This window comes from Lutjanus erythropterus, chromosome 9 (genome assembly GCF_056507025.1).
Source record: "Lutjanus erythropterus isolate fLutEry1 chromosome 9, fLutEry1.hap2, whole genome shotgun sequence".
NCBI lineage: Eukaryota > Metazoa > Chordata > Actinopteri > Lutjaniformes > Lutjanidae > Lutjanus > Lutjanus erythropterus.
In genome coordinates this window covers 28,345,141-28,365,129 of record NC_139325.1, presented here as the reverse complement: position 1 = coordinate 28,365,129, position 19,989 = coordinate 28,345,141, and the positions used below count along the sequence as shown (strand labels likewise).

General features: G+C 38.0%; 1 protein-coding gene across 1 annotated transcript; it reads right to left on the bottom strand.

The window, feature by feature from the left end:
* Positions 1-1,775: 1,775 nt before the first annotated feature.
* Positions 1,776-8,885, bottom strand: LOC146321758 (uncharacterized). The gene is given in 6 exon segments (XM_084725862.1): positions 1,776-1,784; positions 1,973-2,055; positions 2,140-2,226; positions 4,484-4,915; positions 6,587-6,901; positions 8,831-8,885. Coding segments are annotated over 6 exon segments (981 nt in total).
* Positions 8,886-19,989: the final 11,104 nt, after the last annotated feature.

The window sequence follows — 19,989 nt, the reverse complement described above, 5'->3', positions numbered from 1 at the left end:
GTTAGCTAAGTTTTTCCTCAAATAAGCAGAAATTAGAGCTTCTCTGCTGACCTGTTATGAGTAGACCAACTAGGCTAACTGACTTTTTGGCTAACTAACAAACAGTGGAATTTTATGTTAACATTTTAGCTCACTAGCAAACAACATAATGTTTTGTTAAACAATAAAGAGCAGTTGGTTTACCCTTTTTTATGTTTACCAGGTCCCATTAGCCTCAGATTAAACCCCTCACTTGTTCAAGGGTCTAAAGGACAGTTGATGTCTCACACTGTACTGATTAAAGCCCCCTGAGGCCAATTGTGATTTCTGATGGCTACAAATAAAGTTTGACTTGACTTGAAACTCTTTTTAATCTTGGTTTACATCAATAAACTTGGATGTATTTGTTTTTAATTGCGCAGTGGGGCTCTGATTCATATTAAATCTGGATCTGCTCATTTTAAACCTAGTTTTGCTTAAACTCTGATTGAACTAATCTTAGGTTCTTTGTTGGTGCAGCCCAGTTTATTTATTTATGCCACGTGACACGCAGTATGTGGCTCTAAAGTAGCATACATGTATGACATTTGTATGAATGCATGTAATACAAGTCTGAAAGCTGTATGATGGGGGTTGTAATTATATAAGACGAAAGAAAATATTTTCATACACAAATCATATAAACATATATTTTACATAATTTATGATAATGAACATCTGTATATATACATGTGGGAACATACGTGGGAGGAAGAAAATAAAGGGAAGAACATAAATGCTATTTTCATAAACAAATCATATATAATACTTTATGTTTACGTCATTTATGACTCAAAGATTGTTTTGTTTGTGCAGCAGCCAGGTACAAGGTGATTGTGTTTGTGTGTGTGTGTGAAAGAAGAGAGATAAGGACTAATTTGTTTTTCAAAGAGAGAGTGACGAACTGAACATCGGATGTAAATATCCACTGTACTACATGAATTTAGATCACCAGTCATATTATATAAAGACATATACCATTTTCATACATACTGACATTCATAAAAAAGTTTCATATTTGGATAAAAGGATTAAATGCGAGGAATAGCAAGTTATTTAGCAGAAAAAAAGCACATCACTAATCTGGTTATACATCATCTTCCTCTAAATTTAATGGTCATTATTACTGGCAGCATTTGGCGAGCTTGACAGTGTGGGCAGGCCTAAATTTAAAACGAACTTCCTCCAACACGTGAATCAAGATCTCACCCCACACACTGCATACATAAACAATGCTATCACACAAGCAAGCTCTGGCATCGACTGTAATCCTGTTTTGTGAGGATTAGGCCTGCGCGGAGGTTGAGCTGATCACTGTGTCTGTTTGACAGGTGGATCATGCATGAAGCATTCATTCTGACACACAGACCTGAGTGAATGACTAAGATGTGCGGACTACCAGCCACTCACACAATGAGCAAATCCAAAAACACGCTAGTCAGCACGCCACAGCGATAAAGAGTTACAGAGATAAACAGCTTTGATGTGCAAAAAGAAATCAGCATTGCATCAATGTTTGGAGGATTTACAGTATGCGAATTCCAGGCAGAATGTAGAGCAAGAGCTTTAAAAATGACGGAAACTTTCAAATATCAAATATGACAGAGAAAAGGAGTTACACACATTTACTCAAGTCAGAATGAATTTTCATTTTTCCAGCACGTCTTGCTCTGTGTGATGTTGTTTGTCAAGGGTTGGTCTTCTGAGATGAGCCACACTGAACACCCGGCGGCCCTTCTTTTGTTTTGTCTCCTATGTCATGTTTCCTGGAAGACAATAATTGGTAGTTGCGTCAGTGTTGACTTTTTCCTAACAACGTGTGATTGGTTACAAGGATAAGGCAATAAGAAAAACAGCCCTGTGCGTGTGTGTGTGTGTGTGTGTGTGTGTGTGTGTGTGTGTGTGTGTGTGTGTGTGTGTGTGTGTGTGTGTGTGTATGTGTGTGTGTGTGTACATGATGTGTTTGCCAAAGGCACAGGGGAATATTGTACTCACATGGCCGACATCATTTTCCCTACAGGCAGAAATGTTTGACTGCTGTGGAGTGCAAGATCACATAAATTAAATATTGTTTTTTCTAACAACTTCCTCTAATTCAAGCTTTGCAATATAATCACTCACCTTCCACTAAAAATACGACTGTCACTGCGGAGAGGAAACACATCTTGAGAATATTCAAGTGTACAATCAGCTCGTTAGGGGAGGCATCTGGAAAGTAGAGCAAAAAGGAAAAAAAACAGAAAACACTGATTAGCACTGACTTATCATGTTATTGAGCACGACAGAATTAAATCAGGAAGGTTGGACTGGCTTTGGTTGATGGACATTCGCCTCCTCCCTGGGAGGAGAGGTGTTTAAACATTGATTGGGAAAATCATTAATTTGTTCAAGTATGCAGTATTGCATGCAATCTGTTGCCTTGGAATGATCGATGTCTGACCCACATTAACAGTCAAGTAGGGCAAACACTGAACGAGTGATTTGTGTTATGTGAGGCCCTGTCGTCTCTGAACTCTGTGTCACCGCAGACGGTGTTATGTGGGGGGGGGGGGGAGTTGCCTACAGACTAGCAAAGTGGAAGGAAGTTGTTTTGGGTGTCCGGAGGGTTGAAAAAGTAAAAGTCTTTCGGAAATAATTTCCTTCCTAGGGCGGATATTTCATGCCATGGTTCCTGGGAACAATAAACATGTCCCAGCCTGTTGTTTCAGAGTGATGGAAACAGAGAGTCTTCATAAGCATAGTAAAAGCTATCAAGGAGAGGGAGAGGTGCTATGCTGCTGCCAGAGGAGTGCTAACTACGACTGCAGCATGGAAATAAATGACTGAATATTGGTATATATTTTTCACTTTCCCCTGATGGTCTGAAAAATACGCTAGATTTATCACTAGTTGCTTAATTCATATGTTAAATATTTTGGCAATAAATAAATAAACTTGTAGTAAGCAGTAGACCAAACCAGTGTTTTATCAAATTTAATGCTAGGGACAATTCTGTAATCCCAGTTCTACCACTTGATTTTGATGCTGTTCTGGCACTGGCACTTATTTTAAAAGTGTGTTTTTGGACATACAAGGTCTTTGTCCAGTAGTGACAATATGAAAATGTCCTGGTTGAATCATCAGCAGTTGAGCAACTGCATTAAAAAAACTGGTTGTTTGATTAAAAACGTCAAAGATACAGGTCTGCTTACATAAAAACTTAAAGCTCTTATCAATATGCAAGGTCTAATAATGGACCAAATGATGATGTGTAATGTGCTCAACTTCACTATTTTGTTTTATCACCGTTATTTTCAGTCAGTGCATGCAGCTTCATCCCGGCGCTCCTCAGGACCCTGCCAGCACACTACACAGGGCCAAAATCAAGTTCTTTTTTTTGTAGTTTAATTTAGTTTTGTCTGAAACTGCTCAGTGAACCAACTGCTTGTCTCACACGATATACGTCATCAATGCCAGCATCACCGTCCCCTGTGAAGTTATCATACCTGAAGCGTCTTATCCAGCCACTCCCGGCTGTCTTATCAACTGGGAAGCAAAAGAACGAGCAAGACCTGTTGTTCTGGTGACTACAGTACATCCCAGTATGAAAACACACTGGTATAGTAGTTTCAGCGGCAAACATTAGCTTGCTTTTAGAGGGAGAAAGTCATGACATCACTTCCGCGACTTCTGGGTGTGTAGTCTTTCTTCACAGTCTTGTACTTCAGCAGTTTAATGACAAACAGACTTTGTTATAGTTTAAACTGACAAATGTGTGATTCATGGCACAATTAAAATGTTGTTAAAAAATTAATTTTCTCTCTGTTTTGTCCCATTGTGGTACACCTGAAGTGGAGTGAACTGTCCATATAGTGGTGTCACTATATGAAACACTATATGGACACTGGGCCTTAATAATTAGGATTGACCCTTATTGTACACAGCTCAACAAAAACATAACATAGGTCTGCCTTTTTTAAATAGATCTTAATGCAGAAATGATACTGTAGATTTATTGTTACACTTTATAGAAACCTGGTTTTGCTTTTAGTGGTTTAAATCAGTTCAGTTTCAGATTCTGGGTCAGTGTTAGATGTGTTAGATTTATGCAGCTTTAGGTGAAGTGTTTTGTGTTTTGTTTTTTTCCCAACTGCAACGACATGTACTCTACTTTTACAGCAGTGATTTATACCTCTGACAGATTTCTCCTCCAAAGCAAACAGTGGGTATTGTAATGTTTGGAGCCATCTGTCATACTAAACTGACTGAAGAAAAAACATTTCTCTGAAGCACAGTTAAATAATTAATACGGATGGGCATAATATTAAGTCCGATTTTTCATCTTGAAGAACAGTAAAAAAAAAACTTGCAAATGGGAATTTAAATTGGTAAAAAATAATAATTCCACAACCAGCGGCTTTCGTGCCTTCAAGACAAATTTTGACTGTATAAAATTATCATACTCGGAAAATCAAAAAAAATTTACCCCAAGTGAAGGAGGCATTCAAAGCTGTGCTCATGGCGGGGTGGTCCTGCACCCCACACATGAAAGTGATTCCTGTGTGCAAAGACTGTTTCTGTGGGAGGAAAAACACACTGAAGAGGAACACTTCCTCGCTGTGGTTGTCGATCACCAGGAAACACGTCGACTGGTTCAGAGACATCGAGTTTACCAACCAATCTGAAGACAGCAGGGCTCCGTTAGCCGGCTGCTCAGAGAGGTTACCGTGAGGCTTTATTGCAGGGAGGGTGCAATTGGTGACTGACAGGTGATCGATATTGGCTGCTGTGCTCTGATAGGTCCAGGTGAGGGTTAGCTTGCTGGGGTAGAATCCCCCAGTGAGACAGAGAAGAGCCCACTGACCAGTCTGCTGGTCTGGAGGAATCTGGAGGTAAATTCTGGGGGCAGAAGGTGGTGCTGGCAGTGGAAAAGCACAGACACAAAGACAGACACAAAGTAAACACATTAGATAAGATGATTCAGGCTGGTAAATTGGGTCATTGCAGCAGCAAATAATAATACACAGAAAGGAAATAATACAGCAATATATATAAAGAGCAAATGTGGCGGCATTAATCATAATGCAGCCATTTAATTAAAAACAAGGATGAATTAAGATGAAATGTGTTAATGAGAGACTACACTAATCAACGTATATATGGTGCACAAAATGCACATTGGTAAAACCTGACACATAAGGATTTAAAATAGTATATAATGTACAAAAAATAAACATACTGTCAGGGGTGGAGTTAATAAACTACTCCAATTACTGTACATTAGCCAGTTAAAATGAAACAGGAGGAGATTTTTCTTCAGATTAGTTATTTATTCATTTAAATTTGACATTCTGCTAATATATCCTTGTAAACCTCACACACTGCACCTTTAAGTATGCATTACACTGTCTTACCTAATTAGTTACTTTTAAATCATAATTCACTACTGAATAGGCCTATAATCTGAATTAACATCCAAACCTTTCATCTGCATTTTTGTAGCCAATATGGCTAAACAGGCCAATGAAAACATGACATTTGATCCAAAAATAAGCAAATGATAAAACTCAGAAAACACTGCAGCATGCACAGGTTTGGAGAGGTGACCATGACCACTGACCCGGAGTTAGGAGTAATTTAGACCAAAGTTTTGGAGAAACAGAAACTCCTTTCGATTGAATGGCTGCTACGGATAATGTATCAGCATCAGTGATTAAAAAGCAGGTCTAACTAACATGGGTAGTTTTGGGGAAAAATACTTACTTTTACTTAAATATTTTATTTTGTAACATCAATAGTTTTGCTTGTAGTTGAGTGATATTTTAGTCATGTAACTACTTGAGTACATATTTTCAGTGCTCTTTCCACCATACACTACAAACACACTGTACAACTGAAGCATGTTTGTTCTAAATTGCTTCTCTTAATTATCTTGCAATCACTGCTTCTGTTTGTCCCACTACTTATACTATTACTAATATCTATAATTACCGTTTGCACTGTATATAATTTAAGACTAATGTGAATTGCTTTGCCTACAGCAAATAAAAAAGCCATTATTATAAAATTAATTGTAATGATAAATAATTAAAATGGTATGATACAGAGCTAATCTGGAATAAAATAGTTAAACAAGGACAAAATTGGTAATAACATCCAATATCAATTGGTATTTGGTGGCGGCGACTTTGCATCCAGGAAAAAATCAAAAGGAAGCTTTTCTTCCGCATGAAGGATTTCCACATAATAATTTGACCATCCCTCCCTGCCTTGTTTTCTGGTGAGTTTCAATTCCCTGGGCGAGATCGATACAAGGCACTGCGCATGGTGCCGGGGTGATTATTTCTAGATCTGTCATGAAACTGTTCAGGCAAAAAGATGAACTCTGAGGGAATTTCACATGACTTGAATTTTTATAGATTGATCCTGGCCCTTTCTTCTACGGTGATGCATGGTCCACGCCGGCGCCTGTATCGAGCCGCCTAAATGCTGTGGCTCTGGTGCAACAAAAGGTACAAATGAGACATAATTTCCAGCATGGCAACATCACCCAAGCATGAAATTCTCAAACGAGCAATTTGTCTCTCACCCAAGACCAGCAGCTCCGTGCCATTGCCCCACTCCGGGTCTTTCTGCAGGACATTCACCTCGCAGTAATACCACCCAGAATCCTCCTGTGCTACCTTGGTGATCACCAGGGAGGAGGTTTGATTCTTCCTCTCAACGATCTGCCTGGATGACTTTGGGATGAGCTGCTTTCCCGACTTCATTTTGAACCACTGAACCCCGTACTTGAGGGATTCGACTTTGAAATGACAGGACAGGGTTGCCGTTTCACCCCGCATCACACTGAGAGAGGCAGGGTACTGTCTAACCCTCAGTCCCTCTGGGGTCGCTGTCAGGACTAAAGACAGAGCCATTAATACAATGTGTCATACAAGGAACTTTTAAAAAGTGCAGAGCGGACCTGCGGGTCAACTACAAATACTTTAAACGTGTGTTTAGTATGCCTGGGTGACAGCTGGGAGCGAGCTGTGCCAGACAAAGACGATCAGACAGAAAATAGGAAGTCAATTTAGTATAATTTTACAATGCATCAGACCCCTGTTGAATGGTGATAAACTTCACCAAACAACAAAATGCTATCTTTAAAAACTCTAATGCAGACACACTCGAGTACAAAAGATTTAAAAAGCTTTGGAATATCTATTTGATTGTAGTGACTGCTTGTCTGGCTAAGTGTGATGAAGTGATTATTAAGTGTGATGATGAAATACTGCAGATAAGATAAGCAAAACACTCAGTCGCTCACAATTGGAGCGCAGACGACAAAAGGAGACCAGCAAACACAGAAATTATCGTCCAAAAACAGGTTGCATCTCTCTGCCTTCTACTTTTATTCATTAACACGCGTAGTGCCAGAATTACATAACAAGAAGAGAAGGATGCCTTTACTCTGTTATGATAAAAATGAATTAATACCAAAATGTAACTTAGAAAAAAAGTTTAATTATGTGTTTGTCAGCGTGCATGCTATCGCACATAATGATTGCATATATTCACAGCAGCATTTTTCAGGAGGGTAATAACCGTCACCAATCACATTCAAATTTTAAATTAATCTAGAACTACTAAGAAAAGGAAACAAACAATTAAATGTATTTTACAAGATAATAAAACGCTTAAACTATTTTCAACTTCATAACAAACGTCACCCCCGAACAGTCAGAGAAAATAATCATAGCTCAAGAGAAAAGGCTGGAAATTAGCAGATCTAAAACATACAGCATGGTGTAATATGTATATTAATATAATATAATAATATAATGATGTCAAAATGTGAGAGTCCTAATACAAAAATTAAGTGAGTTATACTGTAGATGCAGAAAAAAAAAAAGTGTGTCAACCGTCCCCCGTCTCCCCTACTTTATGTTCCTCAAATTCTTCTTACATATTATTCTATTGATTAGGACAATTACAGTTTTTTTTTTTTGATTACTTTTATTTAATGTTGACATATCAGAGGAACTTGAGACCGCTTGCTAAGTTTCTTCAACAGAGATGATAGTTGCTAAGCAGCCAAGATTGCATCAGCAACCGTGCAAAAAATTAACAATATAAATGCAGCAGTTTCTGTGCTGTCAGTATGATCACATGTGGCTAAAGTAGTAGCATTGTATTTTTTAATTCAACAAAGTTCCTGCATTTATAAATTTGAAAACTGAAGATTGTCATTCTATAAAAGAAGAGAGGAAGCAAGGTGTTTACACTATCAAATCATATTTTGCATTCTTGGAAGCAGTATGTTCTTTTAATTAATGTTGTGTCTCCTTCTTTATTGTCACAGATGGTAAATAGTTAGAATATAAATAAATGCAAAAATATATTGTTTCTAAGATGAAATAGCAGATGCTTGAAATAGATAATTAAAGAAATTAAGGGGTGAAGACAAGCTTAACAGAGGTTGTTAAAGGATCAATATGTAACATTTACGTGTCTAAAAATGAGTACTGCAGTCTAAATAGTGAGTAGGAGTCACAGACTGTATAATAAATACACTGAAAGTCTATTTAATATACAGTCTGTGGTTGAAGTGAGTTGTTTCCCTCTGTTCAGGCAGACTGCAGGAATGCTGCAGGAGCACAAGACAAGCACAGCATTATAACTTGACAATAACAAGTAACATAACGTAAAGTATTTCAACTTTGCAAGGTTCCCTAATCTCTGATGACATATCATGGTCATTTCAGGATTTATTACAGTAAATACCTTACAAATTACTCTGTTAAATGCTAATAAATGAAACTGGGGGACAGTTTGTATTCAGACTGACCTGGTACTTGACCTGCGAGCAAAAGGAGCACACACAGTCGAAGCAGCTTTGCCATGCTGCCGTTGTTTTCCCCGCTCCAGGTTTGAGTGGCGAAATAATTTCTCAGGCACTCTCAGTTCTGAAGCTCGCTGTGCTTTGAAAATGCGATGGTGTCAGCTTCTTTTTCTTTCTTTTTTTTCTTTTGTTTGTTTGTTGCAGTCTATGGTTGGAGGTGATGGTTCATTAATAGGTCATTCTTCAACAGAAACCTGAATCTCGCACACGCTCGGGGTGAAAAAACTACATATGTCAGTGTCTTGGCAAACAAATAGGCACTCTGTCCACATGCTGACAGAAACCGCAGTACAGTGCAACAGTAAGCAGGTGCTGCTGCCTTTACTCTACAGGCTTTTCTATATTCATGCTGAGGTTTTTAAAATCAACACATTTCTGATTTGATTTGTAAGATTTATGTATAGATTTTAAATAATTAGATATTACTAGAGGAATGAATGCAATGTTTTTGCAAAAGGCCTTAGTGGGCCTCAGTGGACTGAGAAATGAGTGTTTATTGCTAAAGTATTACTTTAAAACGCACCCTAACACTTAAAGGGATAGTTTGGACTTTTTTGGCGTAGGTTTTTTGAGGTATATCAATGGCAGTTATTATGCTCTCAGTTTGGAGAATCAGCAGGCTTCCCGGTGATGCACTGTTGTGGATATGCCATGACATAGGTCAAATATTTACCTCACAGAACATGGGAGTTGGTGATCCACTGCTGTCTCCATATATTAGTTTGTTTGTGTTATCGTGTGGCTCCTGTGAATCTGAACAAACCTTTAGCCCTGTGTCGTCTGAACACACGCTGCTCACAAAACTCACGTCAAACTAGGCAGCACCGATCAAATGCGGAACAAGATTGCTGATGTTAACACATCGCCTATTTCTAGCTTGAAATGGTTACAGAAACATATTTTAGTGAAGTATTTAGTATTTTAGTGTGTTGTTTCATTGTAAAACAGGTCAGATCATAACCAGGCTGCTGCTGTTTTGGCTCTCATGTCTCAACATGAGCCCCAGAGAGATTGTGAGAATGATAATTTAAAACAATACGTTGTCACATTATAAAACATAATTAGTTTGTCCAACATGCACAACAAACAAACAACGTACACAAACGTTGCCAGAGTTCTCGAGGGTTCCCTTCTAGACATGACCGTTTTGGCTGCTGAAACTCAGATCAAACTGTTGAACTAGGCAGCGTTGTCTCATGCATGTTTTCTCACTTAAGAAGTTTTCAGGAACATATTTTATACACTGTTTAGGTGGAAGATGATAAAGTCACTAACACCAGGGTGCCATGTTGAAAAGGGATGCAGGGAATACAGAGAGAAACTCACATGCATGAAAAAAGCCACAAAAACAACAAAGCCACAGGGAGTGTGACGTCATTCTCTGCTCAGGAAGCAATACTCCACTTTATCTTTACATTACAAATAGTTGTTTGCTGAGATCTAATGAGGCTGAATGTTGTATTCAGCTCCGTTAAAACACATTAGTCACGCAGTAACACAAACAAACTAGCCAGTCGAGGCAGCGTTAAATCAGTAACTCCTGTATTCTGAGAGGTAAAATGACTTTGTTACAGGAGTCTCGTGGCTTTGTACAGAGTGACAAAATGACTTCAGTGTCCCTTTTGGAAAAGGCTGTCTGATGTCAAGATAGCACAGTAAAAATATTCTAAATGAGGTATGGATCTTTTTAGGCGGGTCTTTTTTTAAGTGGTTAAAATAAGTTTTGTTGCTTAGCTTTCTACACTCTGCTTCTCCAAACTGGGGGCATGCAGACCGCCAGGGAATACACGGACCATGTATACCTCATACAACCCCCCCAAATACAAACTATATAATAACATAACACTCTACTTTGCTTTTTGTAATTCAAGGTACTTTGAAAATAGCAACAGATGTGACCCAATGTATAAAGGAAAATTACATCTTTTTTCAACAGAGAATTGTTCCAAATAAGAAAGCCTCACTCGGAGAGGGAGCCAAAAATGTCAGACCTTGGTGAAGTAATCATTATATTACAACGACCTTTTACTTTTTAGTTTCACGCTGTCCTTTAAAATGACAATACTTCTTCATTTTTTGGTCACAGTATTAGTAAAGGTCAGTGTCAGTGATGAATACACTGCCAACTATACACACTCAAATAAATGATTTAAAGCAAGTGCATGCCTAATGCAGTCTTATTGAATCCTCAGGAAAGTGTCTTTACTAAGTAGAAACATTTAAAAAGCTCTTCGTACTCTACACATTTTCTCATTTTGAGGTTTTTTTACAGCATGATTTTATATTTTATTTGCCTTCTGTCAAAAATATTATAAGGAAACTACTGCTACCTGTATTATGTTACACAGTTTTGTTAAATACTCAATCCTGATTGGTCAATTACAGCATTTGAAGGTCTGTTATTTCTGAATAGCAGACCATTGTGATGGATAACAGACTGTTACTATGAAGAACAGATCATTGCGATGGACACAGTTCTGGAGGAGCACTATAATCATTTTTAAATCAATAAACTCCTTTTTGAGTTAATATTTTCTGTCAAAATATTATTATTTTTTTTTAATAAGTGGAATACTTTACATTATTTTATTATGATGAAATAAATCCTGTGATGCAGGAGCCTGACATGAAGCAAATCCCTTATTTATTTCACTCAAATTTGAACAGAATACAACTACACAGTTTTTCCTGTCCATACCGAATAGATTCTACCTCCCTGGACAGATTTAAACAAAGGCAATACTGTTTAATTATCACAATTAATTAAAGCAAATTATCTCCCCAAATCCACTATCACTTTGTTTGACAATAAACAGCTAAACATCAAGCTGAGGATGAGGAGACACAGATGTTAGTCATTGACAAGAGGAGGACAAGTGGATAGTTTCCTCTTATGTGCATGTTCTCTCATTTCAACTTGCTACAGCCCAGCTAGAAATGAACCATAATGAACCCTGACAAATTTGTTATAAATGACTAATTTTCATATCAATGACTATGGATCATTTCTATTAGAAAGTTATCACCCACTAATAACATTTATTTTGTTTGTTGGCAAGTGATTTGAGATGAGGTGTTTATTCTGACTGTGTCTCGTCAAACCAAACATTCAGACAGTTAAAAAAAAAAAAACACTCAGAGACAAACCTGCAAACACAACAAAAGCAGACGCTCTTTACTCAGCAGGAAGCAAAAAGCAAGCTGAAGCAACTCGCCTGACCTCACCTCCTTTCCAACCGCAGGGGCCAACAGAGAGAGAAGAGAGGCCCGCTTCTAGCAACAAACCACACACAGTGAGCTCTGTTAAAAACAAAACTGATTTTTATTTTTTTGTCTCCCTCCACTTGATATGATTTTTAACTTCACTTCATGGATTTTGAAAAAAAAAAAAAAAAAAAAAGAAAGAAAAAGAAGAAGACACACTCCGAAAATAAAAGTCAAAGAAGACAAGTTCAGCAACCAAACAAATCAAAAAGTACAATCATCGCTTCACAGCACTGAGCATCTGTCAGGGTGGGAGACAAGTGTTTCGTTCCTCTTGTTTTTTTTTTTTTCTTTACATTGATGAGATCTTGTAACAATTGCCTGTAATTCACGTCTGTGTTATGAATGAACCAAACATGCCTGCTCTGTGCAGCTCAAACGCACGCAGACGCACACATACTGTTAGATAGAAGCCCCTTGAATTACTCATGCTCAATGTGGAGCTCAATACACACTTACACACATACCCACGCAGCTACACACACTTACAGACACGCACACACTTGCACCAACATACCATTTATATCAGCAAGTGGGCAAACCTCAGTGACCGTGGGGTGGGAGGGCAGAAATGGAGAACAGGAAGGATGAAGGAAACTAGGGCTTTTCACTGTCGATTAATCTGTCCGTTGTTTTCTTAATTGTTTGGTCTATAAAATGTCAGAAAATGGTGAAAAATTTTGAACAGCGGGTCGCACTTTATTTTACAGTAAACGTGTAAGACATAACAAGCCGTACCTTGTGTCAAATTAGACAAAAAATTTAAATGTTTTTTTATCAGACAGTACTAGACTCTTTATTAGACTCTTATTAAACTTTATTAAGAGAGTAATTTGGGACACATTACAGCACAACTGTACTATAAACTAAAATAAAAAATGTCCCTAACTGTCCTTTAAGAAAGTCTAGTTTTTGTCTAATGTGATACAAAGTACGGCTTGTACTGTAAAATAAAATGCGACCTTTCTCAATTAATCATTTAGTTGTTAGTTGACAGAAAATGGTCAAAATATCAGTTTTTCCCAGAGCACAAGATGATGTCCTCAAATATCTTGTTTTGATCATAACCCAAAAAGATATTTAGTTTGGTGGGGAGTCAAGAAACCAGAAAATATTCACATTTAAAAAGCTGGAGTCAGAGAATTTTGACCTTTTTTTTGATAAATTCAATAGTTGACAACTAATCGATTAATCGCTGCAGCGCTACAGGAAACTAGATGTGTGTGTGAGCTTGTGTGTGGGCGCGTGTGTGTGTGTGTGTGTGGGGAGAGGGGGAAGAGCAAGAGTAAAAGAGAGAGGAGAGAGTGAGAGAGAGATGGGTTCCAGATCTGACACTAACCTAAGCCAACTCATTCCCTCAATTATCCACGGTGGGTTCTCTTCTGGTAAAATTTGTTATTAGCTTCCAAATGAGACATTTTCCATTACTGTGCAGCGAGGGTTCCTGCAGTCTGTTCACTCTTATTGCCCTCTCGAGGCACACAGCACATGACCGGCCCCTATCATACATCCTGTCATGTATCCCAGCCTCCAGCGCACAGCGCACGGTAATAAGACACTTGTATCCCACATCGGTGACTTCGCCGCAGCCCGGTGTTCCCTACCATCTCATAACTGCAATATAAATCAGCGCAAAAACAACAGTTGGTGCTGTCACTCGTGAAAGAAATCCAAGTTTCTCCTGTCAGTTCTCAACACCACAACCAATATTTACCCCTTGGGTTGATTGACAAGGAAAATGCCAGGCGTGGGCTGGTGATTCAGAGAGGCCAAGTAATGGGACTCTTTCTATGTTGGAGATGTGAGGTGGGCGACTTAATGACTAGGGGAGACATGGTGGGCGAGATGCCTCCATTGTGTTGCCTGGTCCTTGCGAACGTCGCCGTTGCCGGTGGAGTGCAGCACGCTGTTAATTAGCCAGACGCTCCATTTCTTAGAGAGGTGAGTGATTGACAAGACGCCATCTGTGGTCGCTGTGAGGAAGAGGGCGAGGCTGACGGCTCTGTGGCCCAACATCTTTGCTGCAAGCTGAGGTTTTAAAAATACACAGAACACCTCGACTGAGTGATATGCAGAAGGAATCTATTTAACTATTCTCAGCTAATAACTAACACCAAACACAGCATCTATCTATCTATCTATCTATCTATCTATCTATCTATCTATCTATCTATCTATCTATCTATCTATCTATCTATCTCGATTTCAGGAGGATGCAGGAGACATATCTCTATTAATATTTATAACGTGCATTTATCTCCCCCAGGAAAAGCATGAAAGTAGCAGAGACTTTAACTACTAACACAGACACTCATAGACACAGCAATGCCTCTGGTAAAGTAGGTGGTGGCAGGATGCAACCTCAAAAGCAATGGTTCACCTATTCTTGAGACTTGGGACAAATCATGTCCTATCAAACAAAACAACAACAACAACAAAAAGTCTTATTAATTCCAACACTCTAATTCAAATTTTCTGGTGAAAATGTATTCTTTCAGGATTTATATATATGAGAAATATATTTATATTAATTTATTATGTATTTATTAGTTTGTGAAATGTTTTGGTTTGCTTTTTTTTTTTTTTTTTTTTTGAATTCTAAACAACCTTTTCCCTTACAAGAATTCACAACTTCAAACAATTAAAAAACATGTTAAAAGCCTTCAAAATCCAAAACTAACAAAAACTACTGATAACAATTAGCTATTATAGTCATCTTTTTTTTTTTTGGGGGGGATCATTTTTGTTTTTAATGAAAATGATGGCTCTGTTTAAAGTCGTGTCCCAGATTTCTGTCAGCTCCATCAGATTTTTACAAAAACATGATTTAATCAGGCATAAAAAGGTTAGCGATATTCTATCCTTGTCTCACTTCCTGCTTAAAAAAAAAAAGCTGGAACTGCTCAAGCACTGGTAAACTTTCTATTTTTTGACAAATTTAGTAAAAAAATATTGCTATCAAATCAAATGTCTCAACCGTTTAGCTCTGCCAAATCAAGGCTAAATGAAAATTTTGGTTAAAAAAAATGTGCATTTAGATTAGCACTGAGAAAACACTTAGCAACTTCAAAAAAATAAAGTGGTCACTCAATACAACTATGTTGTGAAATGAAAGATTGGAACATTTTGTAAACTCTTTCAGGCAATTTTCCTTTGAGATTTTCCATTTGACACAGTTGACGTCTACATTTAATAAAAAATGTTACAACTGAGAGGTTGGCCCATTACAAGGTTTAATAGCCAAGTAGTTTGATCCTTTAAAATATACTTTCTCAGCATAATGGAAGAGTAAAAATCAAACCCCCCTCAGATACGGTTTTGTCCCAATTCTCAAGAATGAATGAGTCACAATCTGTGATCAAATGGAAAGAAGAAGAAGAAACTCTGCACAGTTAATCACCTCACAGGAGCCAGTAGGGAAAAGGAGGGGGACGTCCAATATCTGGAAATTTTTTCTCAAAAAGTCTCAAAACTAAGTAGGCAAAGTTGTGATGGCAGCTAATGAACTACTAGGTGATGTCTTTACATTTAAGGTAAGCTAATTTAATATTAGCCACACAGTAGTCTTGCATAGCCAGACCTCTCTCCACATCACTCACAAAAAATGCCCTGCCTTGTTTGCATTTCTTTAAACCAACCACAAATGTCTTGAGCAGAGCTAAGCGCAAGATGCAGCGATGGCACTGCTGCAAAACAGTGATGAGAGAGAAACGTTTTTTTTGGTGGAACATTTGCATGTCGAGAGGCAAGCTCTGGCATTAAAATGGCTTAATCACGCCAAACGAAAAGGTAACAACTGCTAACTTGTTTAAATTTGCACCATTAGTGTCTCAGGTGCTAATTTGCAAACGTAGATAGTGTGATGCTGACTGAAACCAGCAGCCAATGGCAGGTTTACACCAACAACGTGCATCCAGTGAGTCGGACTAGCTACACAGCAGCTGATCAGAGACAGTCTAAAGAACTGCAGCATGAGATTTGTTTATCACGTGGGATATTTAAAATTTCAATTATCAGAATTTACATATAGCCTATATGACAATGTTAAATTATAAATGTTATCTGTCTGTCTGTCTGTCTGTCTGTCTACACTGCTACTCTTGACTCTAGACCTATATGTACAGTACATCTCAAGTGACTTTTTAACCAACAATGTTGATACCTGACGTGCTCTCCTGCTCACTGTTATTGAGACTTTGCCCGTCACAATCCTGTTCGGCATGCTGTATACTAATGCACTCATTAGCTGTGGTAATGGAAAAGTACTGGGGCCTTAATAGACTTGCAACATTGACTTTGCCCAAGAGAACTGAATGAGCCTGTAGATAGTTGGTAAACAATGGATAATTAGGATAATATATGGGAATTAGGCGTGCTTTGCTGTAAAGGACGTGAGCAGGGGATTTAGAACAATGATAATCATTCATATATAATTGTCACTCTGTGTAGCATATATCCTTTTGGTATACTGACTCTGCGACATCTGTGTCTCACACTGTTAAATTATAATCTGTTACATTTAATTTCATATAATATTGTATTGCAAGCTCACACCTTATCTTTGTGTATTTTACACCCAGACATAAGCCTCTAGATACACAGTGTCAATAGCTGCTGACACTGGTAACTGCAAAGTGATCCATGTTACATATCTGTCATTATTTATAAAATATAAGTAAACATTACAACGCGCTCAGGGAGCATGTATGGTTAACACTACATTTTGAAGCAAAGCAAAACAACAAACAGCAAGCTGGACTGACTTGAAAAGAAAAACAAGTGATTAATTCTTCATTGGCTGGATCTGAAGCGCAGCTCTGAACACATAGTTTACTGAGCTGACATTACAGCTTGCCCAAATAGTTTCAGAGAAGGGCTTAAAATCGATGCGCAATTAGGAGTGTCTTGTATCAGGCATGATGAATTATGCTCTCTGTTCTAAGGCTGCTCTATAGACACCTGATCAATTCAGCTTCTGGGGACCAGGTAAGGCAGGCCCGGGGAGCAATTGCTCTATTCCAAAGCCATTCAGTCAAATGTATTGATTAACCGTTGCATTTTGAATTGAAAGTCTGTCCGGGGTCTGCTCTATGTAGGGAGGGTGTTGCGGGAAAGACTACAGCTGGAGCCTGCCTCATTTAAAACAAAGAGAACAGTACATTCAATCCCTCTCTGTGATAACTCTACACTTCTTTTGCTATTTAGTGCAGGCATTGTATACAAAATGACCCCACATAAACTGCAACAGACACTCTTTCAACTGTTGTAGTCTCATTAATTTGCCATTTATAACATATACACAAAAGTCTTAAGAAATACAACTGGGGGAAAAGTTTGAATAATACTGAAACTGGTGATGCCACAATTGTGCCCGTGTTAAAAAACAGATTTATGCATGTCTCCTTGTCTGATGTCCACACAGTGGTTCAGTGGTGTCGACAATAAACCAGACTATTTTACATGAGACATGGAGTTGAGTGCATTACAGTACATGTGCAAAAAGAATCTCTTAACCCTTAGTTGCATTAACAGTTTCAGGGGAGGTTCAATTAATGGAAGTTATAAAAAAAAATAAAAATTAGTTGTTACATTATTAATCAAAAAATGTGTTTCATTTAGTTAAAGAGAGAATCAGAAATGTAGTATTTCTGGGAAATTATACTATTATATTTTTCCCACTTTTCCAGATTCAGAAAATAATCAGTGCCCTGGGACAGATCTTTTTATGTATGTGGTGTAGCCAAATATCAATAGGCTATCTTGATCAACTGAATGAATGAATGAATGAATGTCTAATTAATTAAATGAGGCAATTAGTAATCATTGTTTTCCACACTTTGTCTTAGAGGAGGTCCACAGTCTCCGACTTTGAAAACCCCTGATCTTCTCGGTTTGTTTTCTTGCAATATCTCTGTGATTAAAACAGCATTTACTTAAAAGCTAACATGTTTAACTTTATTTTTATCATTGCCAACATTTATGTTGATTAGTATCAATCTGGCAGTCATGATTGTTTTGAAGGTCATGCAAAAGTGCTATTTTAGGTGATATTTAAATACTTTATATGTGTTAATCAAAGCCAATATTTATATGGATTAGTGTCAATTTATGTTCCATTAATAAAGTGATGTTGATTTAAATTCTTATTTTAGGAAGTACAAAACACCTTTGAACCACTACTTGGATTTCTTGGTCAGAGGTTTTTCTGTTGTAATTTGTGTGAGGTTCACCCCCTTTTTCTTTCAAAAATATCTGTCCCAAAGGTCACATTGAGGTGATTTTCAACACTTCCCCTTCATGCAATTCCTGAAGACTTTTTTCCCCTTCTCATTCAGAAGATATTGAGGATACAAAATCTATTGAGTTTGTTTATGTTACAACTTGTGTGAGGTTGACCCACATGTTTGGGTAAAATGCCTGCACTAATTCTACAGTTTTGGCTTTAAAGCACCATAATTATTTTACTGCATCGGATATCTGTGCTTACAAACTAAAGAGCTTCATTTCCCGACTCTTCTTGGCAAAGGCACAGTGGTCTGAAACTCTTAAATATATTTCAGTTTTTAGTATTTTACAAACCCTACTCCTAAAGTCCATGTCCCAACACTGCACTGATATGTTACGATGAAAAAAAGAAATAAAATAAAATCACCTCCTTTCCTAGCTTTTCCCTGTTTTTCATTAAATCTTGCCATAATCAACAAACAAACAAACAAATGTACAGCTATTAAAGTGCAATACAACGCTATGTACTATAAACTATGAGCTAGTTTATGAGTTCAAAACACGAACTTCATGGCACCTTATTAACAAAGATTCTGTAAACAGATCTTCATAACCTTCAGCTGCAGGAGCCAATCAACACTTTCTCATCAGGGTGCGCCGAATGTAATTAGGGGCCGAGCAAACGTCTTGTTTATATCACTGTAAACTCATTGAACCCCAGTTGGGGTGTTATTTATACACTTGAAGTAGGCCAGACAGTGTTTGTGATCAAGGCTATGTTAATTCTATTCGTATTACATAGTGCAACCATAAATAGTGTGTGCTACACCTTCCCGTGGGAGCGCCAAAGTTTGGAAATGCAATATGAGCGCCTGTCTGTCTTCTTCTCCTAAATGGAGAGTTCACTGTCTGGTTAGTGTCATCCCATCTCCCTCTGGCTCTCAGCTTTTTGGATTTGCATTGTCAGGGTATCCTCCCACGGGCCCGTCGGACCGGGTGCTCTCTCTCAGCAGCATCACCAGCTACCCTCCAATTGTGCACCCAGAGGAGCTGCTGCTGCCTCCTTGCCCACACCCTCTCCGGTCCTCGTCTCTCACGCACCAGCAGTGTGACTCATTTACATACATCATGACTCATAAAAACATATTCTTTTGCTGTTTGTTTGTACAAATGCCCACATTTTGTTCTTCACCAAACCATGATTTCAAATCATATTGCCTGAACTCCCCCTCCATCTGGACCCTTTCACCCATAAACCCGAACACAACGTACAATGTTTGCTTGTTTTTTTTTTTTTTTTCAAAATCCACCCATACACCAACATCGACGTGCTTTTTTCAAACCCACATTGAGAAACATGACAGTATGTTATTTTTTCGTCTGTTTTTTTTGATGTTTTCTTCTGTTTTTGTTCTTTTTTTTCTTCATCAAGGACAGATTATGTACATACAGATGTTATATGCCACTGACAAACTCAGTGGGACGCTGACATGGAACAGTGTACAGTATGCGAGAGGAAAACAAAAAAAAAAAAGAAAAGAAAAACAGCATGAAAGATACAGAGGATGAAAAAACGATGGAGACAGAGAAAAGAAGCAAACGACCTGCTCTTGTGC